Source organism: Phodopus roborovskii, unplaced genomic scaffold (assembly GCF_943737965.1).
Source record: "Phodopus roborovskii unplaced genomic scaffold, PHOROB, whole genome shotgun sequence".
Classification (NCBI taxonomy): Eukaryota; Metazoa; Chordata; class Mammalia; order Rodentia; family Cricetidae; genus Phodopus; species Phodopus roborovskii.
Window position 1 is genome coordinate 11,476,554 of NW_026125444.1, and position 22,230 is coordinate 11,498,783.

Here is a 22,230-nt window from a genome sequence, read left to right on the forward strand (position 1 = left end):
ATACTGCCATACCTACAGCCACAGCATAAAACATATATTTATTCTTCATGCCAAAGGTGACTAATTATGAGTTGTAAACAATGGCCATCCTCAATCAGAATTAAGTAGTGAGAAAAAAATGTAATCATTGCTCAATTCTGAAACTCGAGACTCCACCTGCATTACAAATTTAAAACGTGAAAACTGGACAGCTTGGGTTGGCCAGCACGTAGGAGCTTTACTCATGTACAGACATCACTGCTACTGGACGGAAAGTGCTGGGTTTAGCAGTTGCAAGCCTTGCCCAACTGAGGGCAAGGAGAAGCTGCTGAAGAAGGCAGGCAGTGCATGCATCCTTGAAAAAAAAGACTGTAGACATCTCACTGAGGCCCACAAGGAGTACAGGAGGGTGCTGGGATTTAACATATGGCATGGTGGCCTACTTTGTGAATGAACAGTCTCTGAAGATTTAGTATTTTGGAAGGTCTGTGATGACTCTGATAAATTGAAAGTATAATTTGTCAAAAAATAAAAGGAAAGAAAAATATGAAAAATCTGCTATAAATATATTATGACCACCACAGTGGGCATTTCTTTATTCTTAGTATAGATGTACAGTCAGTCCTGTTTGGAAACAGTTCTTAGTGTTGATAAGAAATATAAAGCTACCCTTCAGGGCACTACAACAGTATACTTCATCAGTGGAGGCACACATTCTAAGACATCCCCTCATGTCTGGAACCTATGTATAGCTTTCCCTGTACAAAACATACCTACAATAATGTTTAATTATACTTGAATTATAGCAAGAACTGTAATAAAACAGACCAACTACAGTAAAGGTCTGTAATAAGTTATGTAAAACTAATGCTTCAGGATTTGTTTTTTTCATGCTCAACAGATAACTAAAGGGCAGAAAACACAGCCATAGACAAGAGGTGGGTCACGATATCCTCACCCGAGTTCCCACTTGGTTCCTATATTCTTCAGTATCTACAATGGATTTCACTCTTCTACTTCATCAATTTAAACATACACAAGACAATCAGAATATCTAAACTAAGTTATAATCAAGGCAGATAAGTACCTAAAAGTTGAAATGAAATCAAAACAAAACTTACCTTAATGTCAAATATTCTTAAAAAATAAGACCTCTGAGGATTGTCCTTCACAAGACAAGCAACACCACTGCACTTCTTTGACCACATACAGTTCCGATCAGCTGCATATAACTGCACCACTGCCGAAGACATAGTCTGCAAAATACCAACAATGCACACCATTACCTTCACACAACTAGACTCACAGTCCCTGCCAATGCCGACTGCAACCTCCCAAAGCACCAAGCCAGGACCACCCAACTGCTTCCAGAAACAGAGACAAGGAACATTTATTTCATTATCTTAGTTATAAAATTATAACTAATATAACACCCATACCAATAATTACTGAACAGTAACACTTATTGATTCCTAAAATATTTCTGGCAACATGAACTTAAAAATACTAACCCTAAGTAACCATTACTGCTATTCTACATTACGTGCAAGAAACAAAACTCTAAAGAGGTTAAATAACATGTCTGATAAACTTCTAAGTGAGAAAGCTGAAATGTGTGACTTCAGATCCTGTATTTTCACTATGCATTTTGAGGACACGGACATTTAAACAGTGGAACAATCCTATCATGGAAAGCTGACTTCCATAAAACAATTGCCCCTTTATAGCAAAGGAACTAAACCAAATGTGAGAGCAAGATTCAGGGTTACTCCTAATAAGCATATCAAGACAGATGATACCTCCTCCTTTAAAAGTGGTAAAACAATGGCAATGATTTAAACTGACTTGCAAAGGTAGATCAGGGATTAAAAAGGTATTCTAAGGGTACAAAAAAAAAAAAAAAAAAATCAACTCGACTGACCACTGTCTGGATCTCCCACCAACAGGACACAGTGGAGCTCTCAGATGACAGAAGAGGAGCTACTGCATCACTTGCAAGGAACACCACGGACTGACGTGTATTCCAGCTCACCTGTTGCTACCTTTCCTGTAATTGTGAACCACTGCAAATGCCCACTTATTCTAAATTAAGTTTTTTTTTTTTAAAGGTAGCCATTTAATCTATTTCTCTTAAAAGTGGCACTCATAAAAAGACAGCATTAACAAGTCTGAAAACAATTAGTTTTGAGACCAATTTCATTCCTAAATACAAATTTAAGGAATTAGCTACCAAAACATTGTTTATCAATGTAAATATAAAAGAAAATTACTTCCCGAGTCATTGTTTCAGTTTTAATTAACACATATTATACACAATAATAGGTTTTGTTATGGTATTTTCATATAGACACATAATATATTTTTATCATATTTATCTCCTATAGCCTTTCCAACCAGCTCCCCTCCACTCTCGTGAGTCATGGGATTTTAAACATGCTCAATCTAAATAATCGAAACCAGGATCTAATTAAGTAATTATGATGCCTACATTCAATAAAATATGGGCACTGTATAAACTTAGCAGTCTATATTAAGACTTGGAGGTGTGGTATTTTGGTATCATCTAATTATGGTTGAGGGTTGCCCTCTGGCAAAAGAATTCCTTCTAACTATTATATAAATAAACCTTTAATTATGTCAAAATCAGGGATGTGAGATCAGTATACTACTAGGGACCAAAAGTTCATAAAGACATTCTGGGTTACAAGTTCAATGTTGTATTTTTAATAAGAATTTTTTGTTTTTACCCAAACTTCATGCAGGGAACTGGGAAATTTTCCACAAGAAATGTTATTAGAAATTATGAAGATAACCTAGGGACATGAAGAGTATGTGCTCTGCGACACTGGACCAATGAACACATGCCTGTATTGCTATGTGCCACAATTACAGGCTGACAGCTCCAGCAGTTCTCAGCCATGAGTCATGCCCCCTTTGGGGATCGCATATAATGTCCCACATATCAGATATTTACATTATGATTCGTAACAGTAGCAAAATTACAATTATCAAGTAGCAACAAAATAATTTTATTTTGGGGGGGGGGTCACCACAACATGAGGAGTTGTAGTAAAGGGTCACAGCATTAGGAAGGCTGAGCACCACTGGTACCCATACTAGAATTTGCATTCTAGTGAAAATTTAGAGATTACAGCCCTTTGATGTTATGTTGCCCAGACATATTTCTGGGGGGGGGGGGACCAAGACAAACCAACCAAACAAAATAGGATACTAAGACACTTGACAATCTTTCTATTTTATCTGGTACCAAAAAGTATTAGGAAGCTAAAAAAGAATCTTCTTCCTAGAGGCTGAAATCTACTGTCAGAATCCTTTACTGAAGCATCAATTCTAACACTACGGAACATCATCTGGATGTGTATGCAAACACAAAGAAAATAACAACAAAAGTTTAAATACTGACAAAATTTAGAACATCTGCTCATGCAATGAAAACTTAACTATACTATAATTTTCCACACAATTCTATACTATACAAAACTAAGGAAAACCCAACAATAAGCAATTTGCAGAAATAGTCAAAAATTTGCTCTAAGTATAAATTTATCCACTCCATTTTCTACTTTAAACTGTCAAAGGTTGAAAAGGACACATTACAGCATTTTATAATGCCTTTCTGTATTAATTCACAATAACTACAGTATATGCAAAAACAGCTTGAACATAAAACATTAATATATAAATTTCAGACAATAAGATAAACCACCAAGTATTCCTTAAATTAGATTGACAATGGCTTGTACAAACATTCCTGCCATTCCTTTAAAGTAATTGAACTCAATCAACTGTATTCTGTATTCCTCTTGTCTTTCACAATCTAGAAGATATTAATGAAAAACACCCAGGGACAAGTGCTATGGAACAGAAATCCATTTCTTTATAGACCAATAGAGGCCATGGACCCAATAAGCAAGAGACAAGTGTACTACAACGATGGTTACCAAGCCAGAACCATCAGACCTTGTGCACCCCAGATGGCTCAGCACTGAAAGGGGAGGTAAACCCTGGGAAGGGAGGCGGCTTGCCTCCCATTGCCCTTCAGCAAACACTGTCAAACTCCAAGGCTGGCTTTGCAGGCTGCCATCACTGTCTGCCTGCTCTTCTTTCTGCTTCTCCAGAACTTTCTTATGTACCTACTACTCGTTACATCACAGATCTCACTCCAAGATAGACGAACTTGAACTTTCCATACTGATTTCTTACTCGGTAAAATATTGTAATTTCCCATAGCACCTGAAACACTTTTGCAAACCTGTATTTACATTCTAGACATACTCTGCTCCCAAACAAATATTTAATTAGAAAACTGCATGTTTTGATTTTGATACTGATACTCCACTTGACACCTCCATATGAAATAAACTCATCATTGCTAGGAATGACGTTTTACTCTATGCAGTGTAGAAAGAAGCAGAAAAGTTAAAACAAAATATTTGGTTGAGTTCTTACAATTTTGAAGTGATCTTAATTTAATAAAGAAGTTTTAAAATAACTACTGCTTTTGCTCAATGCAGAATCTCAGAAACAGAATCTGTAAATTTAAGACGTAAAAACAAACAAAAGTAAAGCTGAAGCTATGGTGGGAAGAAAAGAGGGACAACATCAGCAAAAACAAAAGAATCCCAAAGTGAAGGAAACGGAGCCACAAGCAAACAGCCACTAACTTGGGAGCAGACAAAATGGGCAAAGTGATCTCCAATCATTCAATCACTGCAGATTAGCTATATTTAAAACTACCGAAGAAGAATATTGACTTAGCAAATGTTTATTAAGTATCTACTACATAGGAAGGATGGTAATAGGAATAGGAGGAGGCAAGACTCAAACGAAACTGAGAACAGAAATGAACTGGGCAGACTTGGTCTTTGTGAAGCCTGTAGTCTAAGAGCACTGTAATTGTTACAGAGGGAAAATGGTAACACAAGGAAAAGATAGAAACCTACATATCACAGGAATGATTTCCTAAAGAATTACTTTATCCCAAAGATGAAAACAGACGGATTAAAGGGAATAAAGTGGGGAAGGCCTAAGGCATTTTGGGGCACCCTTTGTGGGGTTGGGTAATGAAATAAATATCAAAGGGAAAACTTTAAGGTTTAATAACATCAAATTCAGCTTAACCCCATGTTTCTGAGTGATAATCAGCCATATACTGTTTGGTATTCTTAACTGGAGATAGTGTTGTGGTAATGAATGGCCCCTGGAGCCTCACTAGTCAAGCCCCCACCGTCTTCCTTCCTGATCACTCTGGAACTGTCCACATCATTTGCTTTCACCAAAAGTACGCCAGCAAATAAAAGAAAGTTTGGAAAGTGTACACTGTGATCTGTTTTTTCTCAAAGGCAGGATTGCGCTAAAAACCTTAGATCAAAGTCTAGATGCCATCAATCCTGAGCTTACTTGCCAAACGGTGAGAAATCGATTTGTTGTTTCTGAGAGGGCTGGGGAACCAGCCAAGGGCCATGACAGGTCCTGCTAGTAGCTCTGCCAGAGACCAGGCCTTAGGTTCAGTTTACTGGAACCAGCTACAGCTGAGCAAGCAGTCCTTGGGAAAGCTGCAACCAATCAGTGGGCACCCCACAGGCTTGAGCAAGCTTAAGAGAAGATAGCTTCTCCCACCCCGCAGCTGAAAAGCCCCTAACCACAAGACACCAACCACTCCTATAGCAACCTGTAACCTTTTGTTTAAACCCACTAATCAGCCCCCAGACTAACCTCTGCTCCCTGGAGTTCCCCCAATCTTGCTCTAAAGGAGCCTGCGGGCTTCTCTTATTGCCATTTGCCACCCCAACATGTTGGAATTTTAATAAAAACTCTTGCTGATTGCATACGTGACTGGTGGTCTTTTGTGGGCCTTCTTGTGGACCCTAACATTTCAAGACATAAAGCAGGACAATGGCTTGTTTGTGCAGTGGGTGACAGACTGTTAAAACTGCTTACACTAAAGAACCTATCATCTATGACAAACACCCCCCCCCATTTTAGTTATAATAGACGTGCATTTTTAAACTGGCAGTGAATCACGAAAATTTTTGGGCTTACTATCATTACCAGAATAGATATGTGGGGGAAGGCATCTTTAAAAAGCACTTTATAGGCCAGGCAGTGGTGGTAGCAGATACCTTTAATCCCAGCACTTGAGAGGCAGAGGCAGGTGGATCTCTTTAAGTTCAAGGTCGCCCTGGTGTACAGAGTTCCAGAACAGCCAGGACTACACAAAGAAACCTGTCTCAAAGTAAAACAAAACAAAAACAACAGACAACCAGCAACAAAAAACCCCAAACACTTTGCAAAGTCATACTGGCAGCAGTATGCTGAGTGGATCAAGGTCACTCAAAGGTTACAGCTCTTACTAAAGTCTCAGGAGTGCCTAAAATGCAATTTCATAAACTACACATCATCTTACACAGATTTTCAGAATTATCTGAACCCACTATGACAGTCACTGTGACTACAAATGGCAAGGATGGCTGTAGTCTCCTGAGTTTCCCACTAAAGGGATAGTCATCTGCAGACACAGGTGAGAGGGGACTGTACCCAGACTCTGGGACCTATCTTCACAGTGGGTGAAGACACTGCTAAAGAGCACAGGTAGACATACGGGGTGCTCTTCCCATGCTCCCCCTTTTCCTGTAGCTTAAGGCATCTGTCAAAAACAAGTTTTTCATCTTTTTCCTCTTCTGCCTCCTCTTTCCTGCCTCATCCTTGAAGTTTGTTGGGTTATGGAAATGCTCAATTTGGATTGGAAGCTTCGGGAAATGAAGGTGGGTTTCCAATTCACCAACGGTTAGTTAGCATTACCAGCTAGGATTTAAATCCTGGTAACATGGAAGGAAAAAGGCTGACAACATGTAACTACTACTGCTTCTCCCATGCATTCCCTGAAAACAGTTTGGGCAACAAAATGGAAAGGCAGGCAGTGTAATGCTGGGAGGATTTGCTTATTGCAGAGTTCCAGAGTCAAACTGTTTGGTATTATTTCATCATTAATTTTAACAAGCATATAATCTATTTCCATTTAATTTTGCTTTTTCATTTCCATTTTAAATTTGCTTTTTATTTTTCTAATTTTTATGCTAAATGCTTACTTTATATTTAACTTTGATACCTTTCCTTCAGAGTAGTCCCTCCAAACTGTATAAACTTCCAAAACACAAAACCTATGTGTCTTAAGACAAAAAAGATGCTACCATAAAAAAAAAAAAAAAGAATTTTGTATCTAAAGAAAAAGCTAAATTACTATATTCCATTTTCCAAAGCTCACGTAATGAAATTACTCTTGGCACCGAGTGACCTCACCCACTTAGGGAAACAGCAGCCAGTGATTTCAAAATCAACTAGACAAGGACAGGCAGGAGCCACGGATGGTTGTCTGTAGGATGGGATGGATTCTCCTCTTCTTGTGTAAGATACTTTTAGTGATTACACTGCAGCTGCTTAAATGCTTGATTTGTATCAGAGGTTCAACACTCAAGGGAAAATACCTTTCTGTTTCAACAATAAGAGTTAGAAAACACTTATTATCGAGTCTTTAGCTGTTTTCTTGGCAATCCCCACCCACAGACATTATATTCTTTATTCTTGTTTCCATTTCTACAGAGCATCTGCTCTGTGATAGGAGTAGTTGCTGAGGTTAATGGCAAAAGTGCGATAAACAGCCTTCCTCTCTTTACAGCATGCTTCTTATTGTGCAGGGGATACATGAGTTATATATGAATACCAATCTGGTGGTCCTTATTAAAATGAATTTCCATGTGTCTGGTAAGTACACAGTATGTGCAAAATGATAAAGGAAAACAATTAGCTTCCAATCATAAATAATTTTATGTTGCAGCCCCATTCTCACAGAGCTTAGGATATAAGAAATTGTATCAGGTCCCATCAAGAGTCTCAGGTTCTGGCTCTTGCTCTCAAGGTATGTGCTCCCAAATGTGAAATGCATACCCTTGTTTAGCCTGGGAGGTTTGTTCTCTGTGCTCCCACAACACCTAACATCATCTTTATTATACAATTTGTTTGCTTAGGTCTTATTACCAGATTGTCGTCTCCTGGAAGATGGGGGCCCTACAGGTACACAGCCTGCAATTATATAAAGGTTAAAAGAAATATTAAGAACAAAAAGCATTAGTACTTGTCCTACTGAGAGACACCCAACATATGCCTAACAAGACAATTTAATCAGCTTCAATCACAGGACACCAGGAAGTTCTGCTATAGCCACTGTCTGCCGCTTCTGCTAGTGAAGTAAAAGCCATCTTTATCTTCTCTGGTCTAATGAACAAAGGCACTCAAGGCTCACTACTCCCTGCTACATTTTGTGGTCAGTAAGGAGAGCAGTAACCTCAACTCTCTTACATTTCACCTGACTCAAGCCCAGGGCTACCTGCTCCTGTATGTGCCTGCCAGCATCCCAAGGTGAGAGTGCTCTGGTCTCCACCAAGGCTGGGGGCCAGAGTAACTGCTATATTCTAAGCTGCTCTGTTACACAAATAATCCCGGTGGCTGGGACCAGGGCTCTTTTAACCGGCCATTCAGTGGCACTCCTACCCTCTTGGTCTGGTGGTTTAAGGAAGGAACATCCTCCACAGGCTTGGGTATTTGAGTACTTATCCCTGTTTAGGGGCTCTGTTCAGGTAGGATAGGAGGTTCAGCCCTGTTGGAGGAAGTAGAGCACTTTTGATGGGCTTTGGGAATATACAGCATGATCCTACTTCTAATTTGCTCTCTGCTTCATACATGCAGCTAAAGATGTGAGTTCTCAGCTCCCTGTTCCAGTCACTATCTCTGCTGCTTTCCACTGTGCCTCCCTGCCATGATGGACTCACCCATCTGAAATCAAAGGCCAAAATAAACTCTTTCTTTAAGTTTCTTCTGGTCATGGTGTTTTATCACAGGAAACAAAACAAAGCAAAACAAAAACTATCAGTAGCCCAGGATATGTGGCCAAGGCACTTCTCTGGTGAGATCTGAAGGCCTGAAACAGGGTGGTCCTCTGCTCTTAACCTATACAGAAGGGCTGACTTCTTTTTCTCTGTCAATCTCTGTTCTCACTGTGCAGTGAGCAGCAGGACAGACACTTTTCTAAACCTGTTCTGGTTTCATTCCTGTTGTTGTAACAAACACCATGACCAAAGCAACTTATGAAAAATCTTTATTTGGCTTAGAAAAGATCACAGTCCACATCTCTAAGAAGCTAGGGCAGAACCTCCAGCAAGACTATGAACAGAAACCATGGAGAAACACTGCGTACAGGCTTGCTCATAGGCTCAGGCTAGCTTCCTTATATAGCATAGACCACCCGACTTGAGATGTTACTGCCTGCAGTGGGCAGTGAACATCCTCCAGCAATTAACAATCAAGACAACCCCTAGAGACATGCTCCCAGGTCAGTCTGATCTAAGCAATTATCTCAGATGATTCTAGGCTATATCAAATTATCAAAACCAACAAGGACAGCACCCTGCAGTGTGCGGAGTGAGTGTACTCCAGTATGAGTTAGCATTTATGACATAAGCATTGTTATGTCAAGGATGTCGATGCCTCATATGAGAATGGCAAGGCATTCCCTGGTTCTAACAGAGATATTGACAAAGTGTTGCCTTTTAGCTAAAATCAGCATGTGATGGAACCACAGCTTCCTGGTCCACATGACTACACAATCACATTCCTCTGAGGCTTTTCACCTAGAGAAAAACCCCACAAGATTATCTAATCGGCTTCCTTATTCATGCAAACACAAGCAGCCAGTACATCCCCATCCAGTTTTTGTTATTTGTATCTTTCTTAATCTCCTACAACACTCAGAAAGGTATCATCTGTCTTTCTTAATCTTCTACTATGCTCACAGTTTCTAGACTCTGACACATAGACTAGAGCACTGTAGGTTCTTTTTCTTCTGGCCAGCACTCCTGACACTGATCTTGTTCATTCAAGCACTTGCCCAGGAAGGACATCATACAAGACTTAACAGTTCCTTCTCCAGATGATGCTTTGACAAGCCTGTGAAGTCCCACCATGGAATTCCCAGATCCCTTAAGTTTCCTGGGCCAGCTAAGAAGGCATTCTACTATAGTTTTTTTTTTTTTTTACAGATCCCCAGTTCCCTTGGCAGAGTTAACAAATGATAGGTAGCGATGGCCCTGTTTTGCCCCTGCTCAGTTCCAAGAAGATACTGAAGAAAACACCTCCAATCAGCTTCCTTAAATTGCATTGATTACTCTGCTGGAGGGATGGAGCACAGCAGCTGCAAATGGGCAAAACAGAACAAACCCTCACCAGGAAGTTTTCAGCCTGCATTTGTTCCCTAAACACAAAACAGGCTTCATTACCACCAACTCCAAGCAGCTGAAGATATAACCATGACTTGTTATCACAGAATTACCCAGTCTCTGCTGCCAACAAATGTCCACCAATCAAGCCTGCCCTCTTTTGCATTGCAGAGACCGGTTTCAGGAGTTGCCTGGTGGGCTCTCCTAACCAAAAGAGGACAGTTCTCAGCAATCCTCTCTCAGAAGCAGTTCTGCTATGCCTTTGTCCCTACTTTCTTGTGGCATACTCAAAGGGGGGAGGGAGGAAGGGAGGGACGGAACACAATGGGAGTGGGGGGTCCCCTTTTATTGAACCTTTCCAGGGGACTAGGAAGGGTTAAGGTTAGGCTAAATTTTTAGTGGGTAGAAAATATTAAGAAATAGATGAGACAAAAAGCTATCACAGAGAAATCAACATACTCAGAAACAAAACTAATTTCATTTGGGGAAAAATAATGACCACTGGAACAGCCAGCCAGGGTTTTCATACCAGGGACACAGACACTAGCCATTTCTGAGAGCAAGGCAATCAAGAGCTTCCTGCACCTTACAGCCACATCTAGACTTCAGAAAATACTGGCAATCATGCTCCAAAAATACTTGTTTTTATAGAACAGCATCAAAACGACAAAATACTAAAATTGAGGCTTCTGAGGGATGAGAAATGTTACAGAAGCAAAATAACATAAAACATATTTATACAAGGTTTGTAACTGGCCAGCAAGAACCCTAAAAGGCAGGGCATCATGGTCAAAAAAGAATGCACTCAAAAAATACCATAATAAGATAGTTTGTGTCTTACAATAAAATAGGACTTTGAACCAAGTAAATGTTGCATAAAATGGATAGTAGCCAAGTATTTACATAGACAACATAGTCTTATCATAAGTGTTAAAATGAATTCAATGAACTATGTGTTCTATTTAAGTAAGGGTAAATAAAGGGTAACACATTTTAGAAAGATTTTTAGCAAAATCATTATGGATTTAAAAACCTTACACCAATTTTAAGTCTTTAAACCTTACAGTGGAAATTTTCTCTATTGCAAAGAAAAGTATTTGCTTAATCTGTTAACTATACCAGCCATGAACAGGATACAGGAAAGGAAGGAGGGAAGGAGGAAAGAAGGAAGGGAGGGAGGGAGGGAGGGAGGGAAGGAGGAAGGAAGGAAGGAAGTGCTTCTTAAATAATGATAAAGGCGGCTATGTGAAGAAAGATGAGAAATAAGGGGCAAGAGTATGCTAACCAATGTACAGGGGATGAAAGAAAATAAGTCACTTGTATCTGCCTTAAGTAAGCATAAAGGGGAAACACCAGTTCTAGGTGCCGCCTACCTAGTCCTTCTGTGTGTACATGTGTTTAAAGAGAGGAGGAACTGATGGCAAATGCAGACTAATATGAAAGAAACGTTAAATTTTACATAGCTATTTTCGCTTTTAAATCAAGTGGATGTTTTAGCTTTCTAGAATTTAATGACATGCTCAAGTCACATCATGGTTCTAGTCTTGGAAAAGACCATCTTTCTGACAGCCTGCAATCTAGGAAAATTTTAAGTAGCTTTTAAGCTGCATCCTTAGAAATTAAAAGTGAGGGTTCCTTAATACCATGCTATGTAGCCACAGGATGTCCAGTCAAAAGTAAGCTTTGTCTTCTGCAGGGGAAGGCCCATCTACAATGAAGGCCAGTCTTTCCAACTCTTAAATGTGGTTAACCAGCATGGTTTAAACTGGCTTTGTATTCCAATTCTACATTTGCCATTCTATGTTCTGTAACTCTCTATTATTCAAGCCTCAAAAGACATCACAGACAGGTACCTATGTATTGTAATTACAACCATGTTTAATTTGTCGGACTTCCATATAAACAATCCGAGTGGGAGGATACAGAGAAGAACAGTTAATCTGAGAACAAATAACAAAGTAGGAGAATCACGATTGGCACTGAATAAAGGTAAGGGCTTGCTTCCTTCACCCCTTTCTTTCTTTCCAGCCAACTCAGTTCACCTCCCAGGAACTTATTCTAGCAGTAATGGGTTTTGGGAAGTGACATAGGGAGCTGATGAAGGTTCTGCTGATTCTTACTGTTTTGTTCAGAACATCCCAGCCTTCTGCTGTTGCTGAAGATTTACTGTTGCTTTGTTTTGGATTCCATGAGATTCTCTGGTGACCAGTAAATTCCTTTCTGATTAAGCCAGTCAAAGTCAGTTTCATTATTTGTTTAAAAAATACCTTACCTAACACTACACTTCTTAAAGACTTCCTAAAGTACACACATTCTTTTACTTCTGAACTCTTGAGAGAAACCAATGAGAACGAAATGCCTTTACATTCCCTGTCTATGCTGCTAAACTTTGCTTGTACTTCGTATTTAACTAGCAGCCCTAGAAAGAGCAAACTTCATACAAGAGGAAATTAAAACAGATGTTTAGTAATTTGCTTTCTGTCATAGAATTACCAACAAAAGGGAGTGGATCTGACATTCAAACCGCCTCATAAAAGAGCCCACAATGCTGAGCACTGTTCTATCTACACCAACACTGAAAATACCTACGGTCCTACTTTATAAAAGGGGATTAGGAGAAAATTTCATTCTCCCCTAAGTTGTATATCACTTATCAACGAGACCTGAAATTTATACTTCCTTTTGCCAGAGGAATTATAATAGCCCGCCTAGAAACACTCTACTTCCAGTTTATTCTGCTTCATGATTTGCTCTTGCCTGTTACCTATTAATAATATACAGATACATGTTCAAAACACACAACAGGTATTATATTTGATAAAAACGTGTTTAAAGGGAGTAAAGGAATTAAAAGAAAAACATGTCATTTTTATTTTCTTCCTGTGGTGCTGGGTATTGAACCTAGGGTCTCAAGCCTGTTAAGCAAGTGCACCACCAACTGAGAACACAAACCCAGGTATCGAGTGTGAGGTTTATGTCCTGTTCATACTTAAAAAGCACTGCTTTTAATTTACTTTGGGATATTTCTAAAAATGATAATAAAAATAAAACTACTTCTTCTCTACAGAATACCATTTTTTTTAAAAGATGAATTTTGTTTTGTTTAAATGTAAAACAATCTTATTTTACATACCAATCCCAGTTCCCTTTCCCACCAATCCTCCCATGGGGAATCATCAAAGTCTGTCACATCCTTTGGGGCAGGGTCTAGGCCCTCCCCTGTGTATCCAGGCTGAGAGAGTATCCCTCCATGGGGAATGAGCTCCAAAAAGCCAGTTCATGCACTAGGGATACATCTTGGTTCCACTGCCAGCAGCCCCATAGACTGCCCAGGCCAATTAATAGACACCACTGGGACAACCCAGGTAAGACACCAGAACTGCACATCCCTAAGTGTTGCCATATGTTCAAATACACAAAGAATGCAGAAAGCATCACAAACAGCAGAAAAGCCAACCAATGAAGAGCAAAATGCCCAAGTGGACAATAGCCATATGACAGACAGGGTGTTCAACATCAGTAGTTCTTAAGACTACTTAAGACCATTCCACATGCACTACCAGCAACCAAATCCCAGCCCACACCAAATGTTGAAGAGAAATTAGCTCCAAGTCACTAAAATTTTTAAATTGGCAGGGCCACTGGCTAACAGTTCTTTAAAGATAAATTCGCATCTACCCGTTGATAATGAAATTCTTTCAGGCATTCATTGGAAACAAAAGACGTGCAGAAACAGAAGTGTGTAACAATTATGTCAGCCTCTTCTGTAACAGTCAAAAACACTATAAGCAACCCAACTCAAAACCATAAATAATTTATATATGAGCATAAGCATATCATAATAGATTCATCAATGAAATATTACTGAGCAAAAATGAAAACCTAGGTATTAGCATAGATGAGTATCAAAATATGCTGAAGAAGGTTTATGCGGCCAAACAAAGTTATAATGACAGAAAAAGAAAAAACTAGAAACACTATTTGAAGCACGAGACATTCATAAGCTTACAGGTAATGGTTATATAGTACATTACTTGTCAAACTTAATATTTAACAATTGCACATTTACTTTATGTAAAGTGTATCTTAAAATTTTGCATGTGTGTGTAGTGTGCTCATTTGCACACATGTACACATAGATACCAGAGGTTGACATTGGGTACCTTCTTCAATCTTTTTCCAGTGTATTTAATGAGGCATGGTCTATTCTAGCTAGCTAGTTTGCCTTGGGGAACATATTTCTGCTCCTTCCTTCCCTTACTTCTAATCATACACACCCTACCCATCAACTCCCCCCCCACACCCTCTTTGAGATGGGATTACTGATAGGCCACCCTAGCTTTTATGTGAGTAATGGGGTGTTGTGAAATATTAGTTTAAGATGTGCTACATGTGTTTACGCTGTGGAATTTGTTTATTGATGCAAAGATATGTTGTTTTCTTTTATGCTACATTTGTGTTTGCCTCAAACACTTGATTGGTCTAATAAAGAGCTGAATGGTCAAAACTAGGTAGGAGGAACAGGCAGGGATCGTAGGTAGACAGAATAAATACAAGGAGAAATCTAGGGATGGGAGTGAGGAGCTAGAAAAAGAAGAGAGGACGACCCCAGGGGACAGCCATAGAATAAGAAGGAAAGAAAGATATATAGAATAAAGAAAGGTAAAAAGCCCACAGGCAAAAGAGAAGTTAAAGAGAAATAGGTTCATTTAAGTTAGAAAATCTGGCTAGAAACAAGCCAAGCTAAGCCCAGACATTCATAAGTAAGGATAAGTCTCCCTGTATTTATTTGGGAGCTAGGTGGTGGGCCCCCAAGAGTTAAAACAAAAAATAAACAACTACAGTGGGGATCCAAAACTGAACTCCAGTCCTTATGCTGAGCCATCTTCCCAGACCCTACTTTTTTTTTTTTTTTTTGCTTTTGTTCTTTGGAGACAAGGTTTTTCTATGTAGCTCTGGCTATCCTGGAACTTGCTATGTAAACCACTGTGGCCTCAAACTCAGAGATCTGCCTACTGAGTGCTGGGATTAAAGGTGTGTACCACCACAGCCATCTTGTACAGCTAACCTATTAAAATGAAAGGAATAAAAGCAAATCACAGAATACTGACCACTTCGTTTGATACATCCTACTTCAAAGTAACTAATTTAAAGAGAAGTTCCTTTTAACAATAAATATTAATTGATTTTTTCCTTTTTAGAAAAGAAACATAACTCCTTACTTATCAGAAAAATGTACACACTTGACTGAAAGTATTTTGCCATATTCACCTCATATGTTCATTTTCATTTTAAAAATAGGTATCTCTAAGAATGCTCAGAAAAAGCACTGTGTTTGAATATATGGACTTGATGTTTTCCCCAGGAAGCATTAGGTCCACATATTAATTATGACTTTTGCTAGTGACATGAAGCAATGTCCATAAAAGAATGGGTTGAGTGTACAGGGTGTGTCATTTGAGAATAAGTGCATATGTGAGTAGTCACTTATTTAACAACTGATGCACAACAAAATCTATTAATAAGATTTGCACAAAAATATAAGTACTATTTCTGCAGAAGAGTTCATAGGTTATTACTACTGTAATCTTGACTTTGCTATTCACCTAAGTGTGCACTGCTTAGTAGAAATGACATAACAGATTTCAATTGTTTAAGTAGTCACTATGTAAATAGAGTAAGCAAAATGAGTTTTAGCAAACTTTACTTAAATAAAATCAAAATTCCTAAAATGTTAGCTGTAGTGAGCTATTCACCCCGCCCGCACTTGTTGCACTGACCATGCCCTTTGAGGCGTGGGGACAGGTGCGGGCATGACCTGTGGGGACTAGGTCTTGAGTCCAGGACCCCGACTTGCTTTCTTGCTTCCTGGTCAGAGAGAGGACATCTGGGGGCATCCTTGGGATGGGAACCTCCTGGCAGCCATCTGTTTCTGGTATAAGTGATTTCTCCCCGAATAAACATCCATCAGCCTGTCATTTCCCAGATTCTTATTTATCCACGCGATAGTTAGCATTAAGTATAATAATACAGTATGATGCATTCTTTCTGTACTCAGTCTTGAAGTCCAGAGCACATTTCATCTTACTCAACATCTCAGTTAATTAATCATCCTTCAAGTGTCTAACAGCCAAATGGCTAGGGGCTACCAAGCACTATATGGTCATCACAATAGTAAATCTTTAATACTGAACACTGCTTTTAATGAGAAAAAAGTAATTTTTAAAATAAGTCACTGCACTGCTATCAGAGCCTTTCCAAAACCTCACAGCTGTGTGTTACGTAACTTTCTGGATTACTTTAAGCTGTTTCCTAGCACTCTGTGAAGAAGCTTGTTTTTAGAAACGAACAGGTTGGGCTGTGCGAGCTTATGGAACAATACCAAAAGTCATTTTAAAATGCTACACTAACATGAGCCCTATGGTAATGTACAAGTACATGCATGAAACTAATTCTGATCTCCACATATTCCAACAGTGGGTTCTGGCTGCAAAATTCAATAGCCACTGGCTGGGCATGTATTATGAGCACAGCTTTGGGCCACAAGTGAAATTACAGTCAGAATACAATTAATCAAATAAATAAATAAATAAATAGCCTCACAAAGTTCCCTATATTTTTCTCAAAATAAAATAATAAAAAAGGAAAATATAATGATTATTGGATAGGTTCAAAAGCTTAGAGTTCCTTAAATATGTATCAAATAATTGTAAGAGTTCATAGTGAAGAATGTTGTCTCATGCGGGACAAGGACAAGAATTACAATGAACCGTCTTCAGAAATCAAACAGTAAGAATAATGGAAGTACTTATAATATTAGGGGGAAACTTCCTGAGCCTAGAATTCTGTATCCAGCAAACTGTCCTTCGAACACAAATTAAGGAAACTTGCCACCAATGATAGTGACTTAGCAGTTAAAAGTTCTTCAGGGAAAAATAATAGGACCACTTCAATCACTATTTTGATTGTCAACTTTCTGGGACTTAGTGAACTAAAGGCACCTGCTGCCAAGCCTGAGGACCTGGGTTCCATCCCTGGGACTCATATAGTAGAAAGGATAAACTGACTTCCTTATAATGTTCTCTGACCTCCACATCCACTGTAGCACACTCACCATGTCCCTTTCCATCCCCCAACACAAAGTAAGTAAATGTAAACAAACTAATATATCCATAGAAACATGTCTCTAGGCATGCCTGTGAGAAGAAAGATGAGCAGTAGCATTCACAGTGCTGCTTTCTGACTGAGATGCAACATGACCATCCCTGCAGCCATGATACTTCACCTCCAGTGTTAGGCTAATCCTCAATGGGGTAAGCCAAAATAAACCCATTTTACATAAATCACTTACGGATCACAGATATAAGGAACTAACACTGAGATGGATAGAGCTTGTTTAAGTAGTGACAGATATTAATATAGCTACATTACATTTTTTATTTGTAAATTATTTTCAATAATGACTCATTTTTTAAAAAGAAAAGGAACCAAGACATACAGAATTCCATATATGTACAAAAAATGTAACATATTTTTTTTTCATTTTTAATTGATGTAACAAAAGATAATGATTTGATTAGTAAAATAAACATTCAGTGATTGCAGATTTTGATTACAGCTTTGATGTAAGCAAAAATAATGGCAGCTAGGGCAATTTGAATGAGAATGGCCCCCATAAGCTCATATACTTCAATGCTTGAACCCCAGCTGCTGGAGCTGTTTGCTGAAGGGCAAAGTGTGGTCTTGTTGGAGGTATGTTACTGGATGGGGGGTAGGGAGGCTTTGAGGTTTCAAAGAGCTATGTGAGTCTCAGTCTCCCTCTCTCTGTCTCAACTTAAGATGCAAGCTCTAGGCTACTGCTCCCGCGCCATGCCTGTCTGCCTGCTGCCATGCTCCCCACCAAGATGATCACAGACTTATCCTCTGAGATTATAAACCAGCCTCCAAAGAAACACTTTTATATGTTGCTTTGGCCATGGTGTCTCTAAACAGCAACAGAACAGAAACTAAGACAGCAGCACATTTATATGGGGGTGTTAAAAACTCTTTAAGTGATGTCCATGACCATGAGGCAGTACAGCGTTATGTGAAGCAGGACTTAGATAACTTGTATGCTGTAGTCCTCTAATCCCATGAGTATGGGCGTGGAGACAAGCTGAGTCTACCTGAAATAATGAGCTCCTTGGTTCAGGGAGAGGCCTTGCAAAAACAAGGTAAAAAGTGACAGGGAAAGACTCAAAGCGACCTTTGGCCTCCGTACAGACACTCAAATGTACACAGTTTATGAGAATGTGTAACATAAATAAATAAACACACAAATAAATAAATAAAAGTTAAGGCTAATTAAACTTTAGAATAGTTGACATTAATTAAATGTTCCCAAGCATACAAAAAAAAAAAAAAAAAAAAAAAAAAAAAAAAGCAAGACCATAGCTCCATAGTTAAGAGCTAGTGGAGAAAAATTAGCCTTAGGATACAATCAGTAAAGGACACCACATTGCACTGATTATATTAAAGCTACAACATTAGATGTGTTATAGAAACATGGACTAAGAACCAAATTAAGCTTCCATATATAAAAACATAATGTCTGAAATGGCAAGTTAGAAACTATAGATGAAATATTTATTACAGACATAGTAACAGCTATTATGCATAAAATGAGGGGGTGGGGAACAGAACAGCAGTAATGTACAGGACAACCTTTAAGCAGTCCATGAAACATGTAAATTAAGTCCATCAGGGCAGGGTAGCATTTAAAAACAAAACCTGAAAAATTTCCAAAGTTGACAAACCAGTATAAGCCCATATACCCAAGAAACAACAACAATCACCCAAAACAAAAACATCTAGCAAACTACAGAAAAAATACACCATTACCAGGTCCTTTAAAAATACAACTAGTAACAGAAAAATCTGAAAAGTAGTGAGTAGAACAGATATGTGTGGAACAAACCACTCTTCCATAGATATTAAAGACAACTCTTGGCATGCCTGTAAGAAACACATTATCCAGAGACTGAGGACGGGAGAATGCAAAAAGACTGTAACTCCATGCTACAGAAAGCTACAAAGTAAGCTACAGTGGTGATATTAATTGCAGACAAGACTGATTTTAGAGAAAAATATTAAGAGGTACAAAAGAGGTCACTTCACAATGACAAAAGAGCCAATTCACCAAGACATAACAATTGTTAGTACTTATACATCGAATAAAGTTTTAAAATGTTTGAGGCAAGATTACATGAAGCACCCTTATTGATAACTAGTCAAAGAGATGAGTAGATAGAATAGCAGGGGTAAAGCTGACCTGAACACTATTTGATGCACTACAGCACGAGTATCCAGTCTGTGAGACCCCACTTCAACACCACTTAGAAAAAAAACATGTCACAATAAATTCCTACTAAAAAATAATTATTTTATCTTGTATGTATTTGCCTGAATGCATGTATGTGTACCATGTGCTTATAGAAACCCAGGGAAGTCAGAAGAGGGCACTGGATTCCCTAAACTAAAATTACAGGCACTTATGAGCTGCCATATGGGTGCTAGGAATTGAACCCAGGTCTTCTGCAAGATCAGCAAATACTCTTAACTGATAAACCAGCTCTCTAGCCCCATACTTACTTTTTAAAAATAAGAACATAGGCCATAAATCAGTTTAATAATTGCTACCTTATGAAAACCTGGGAAATGCAAATTAACTATGGGGAAATAGTAAGACCAGAACCGAAATTAATAGAAAACAATCAATGAACTAAAAGCTGATTATTTTAAAAGATGATCTTAATAAACCTTTCACCAGAATCACTGGGTGAAAGACATACAATGCTGAAGAGTCTCTTTAAAACAATCTAGGAAAGGGCAGATGAGGTGTCACACAGCTCAATCAAGACAGGCTGTCTATCTGTTGGTTGATGGCCAGGCTACAAGTTAGATTTGTTCCTCTAGCCTACCTTTCATCCATTTAAGACCACATAATAACACAAGATAGATACAGCTGTTCTTCACAAAATCTTTAGATCAAATACAGATGTACACATGAAAGTATGCACAAAAAAGGATGGGACTAAAGTTACTGAGAAGAGCTTAATGTGGAACCTAATCATACTAGGGAGAACCAGGAAGAATCCTGTTAACCCTGGCAGTGCAGTGTGAGCATTCATACACATGTGTATGTTTAAATATTATTTAAACTAGCATATCTGAGGAATACTCTTGTACTTAAAGAAATGACTAGTGCCTAAGATAATTACAAAACTGTAAAGGAAATTCAGAGTTTTATCAACTTGGCACAATCTACAATCATTTGAGAAGAGAGCCTAGATGAGGAATTATCTAGATTGGTTTGGCCTGTGGGCATGTCTATTGTGACAATCTTAATTATGTTATAGTATGAGAAGATGGTCTCAAAGTAGGTGGCACTATTGATTCTCTGGGTTTGGGCCCTGAATTAGGATGAGTAGAGAAAGCAAGCTGAGCAGTTAGTGGAATTCTCTCTGCTTTTGACTATGGATCTAATGTGACTAGCTGCTTTAAATATCTGCTGACTTGACTTCCCTGCTATGCTGGTCTGTAATCTAAACTGTGAGCTAAAATACATTTCCTTTCCCTAAGAACACTTTTTGTTACAGCAACAACAACAACAACAACAACAACAAATGAAACCAAAAGGAAGCCTCTGTGTATCAATTCCTTCTAAGTAATCTTAAATCCAGTGCTATTACAAATCAAAACAACTATTTTGTGGTGATGGGCGGAAAAAGCATAGTTTTACTGGGTACGAAGTACAAACAAAATAAAGTAATAGGAAACACTGAGGTAATAAGAGCCTCACTCTAATCCAGCTGCATCATCGCTGTAAAGCTACACTCATGGAAACTGCACTAGACAAGCAGCAGGCAGAAAGGAAGAAAGAGAAGAGAATGTAAAATTAAAGTACATCTGGAAACTCAATGTATTATTTCAAACAGGTAAAAGTATCAATTATTAAATATATTTAATGAACTTATAAACTTGCTATAACAAGATAGCTCTGTCTTATTTCAACAGTGTTTCTACAGAACAGACCTGGAGACTCCCTCCTTTTAAACTTTCAACTGCCTTCCAATCAATGTCTTCAGCAGCACCTTCTCGCCAGCCCCAGAAACCGCCACCACCAGCCATGTATTTGTGATTATCTCCCACACTGGTGATCGCTCATGATCAGAAGTGGAGGCTGCAGCAACCTACCTGGTTATTCTGAACCTTCACGAACCCTCCAGCTGCTTCTTTCTAGGCAACTATTTCTTTCAGGCAATGTAGCTCTAGATGGATGGGTCACTTCTTCCTAAACTCCTGAGAAGAAAGGACGGCTCCAAGACTGTCTATACAAGATGCAAAACCAGCTCCAGAGCTGGGCTGCTCAGAAGGCACAGACGCTTTCTCAAGATTGAGTGGAGTAAAATCAGAGCCCATGGAGGCAGCCCTGGGGAATAATAACCTGAACCAGGGCCTTCTGGATCTTCTTGTCCTGGGTTCTACTCTATGGATCTCTCATCTTTGTGGTTTCTGCAAGAGCCACTTACAGATGAGGTTGGCCCAGTCCCAGCTGTCCCTGGGGAAGTTTGAGAAGCACACCCTCAAGTACTAGCAGAAGTCCTGCAGGCCTTCCAGAGGCTCCTCAACTCTAAATAGCAGTCCGAAGACGCCTGAGCCTCTCCTGCCACTAACAACTCTGTAAGTGCCCAGGAGTCCCTCACTCCCAAACCTTGAACCAAATGAAAACAAACCTTCTGAAACAGATGGGGGGGGGGGTTGGTTAATAGGATAATATCCACAGGAAAATTTAAGATTTATACAGTGACCACAAACATAAAGATAATTTTGGCAAAGGGTAAACAAGTTTCCAAAATACTATGATATGAACTATTATCTAGCACTTATAAACAGTTCTTCCAAATCACTAAAAGAAAAATAA

At 38.9% G+C, this 22,230-nt stretch overlaps 1 protein-coding gene across 1 annotated transcript in view; it reads right to left on the reverse strand.

Moving 5' to 3' along the window:
- Wasl (WASP like actin nucleation promoting factor) overlaps window positions 1–22,230 on the reverse strand; it is a 51,747-nt gene that overhangs the window by 20,918 nt on the left and 8,599 nt on the right. The window contains exon 2 of the mRNA XM_051175768.1: window positions 1,101–1,235. Within this exon, the coding sequence (XP_051031725.1) occupies window positions 1,101–1,235 (135 nt within the window). The remainder of the gene's footprint in view (window positions 1–1,100; window positions 1,236–22,230) is intronic.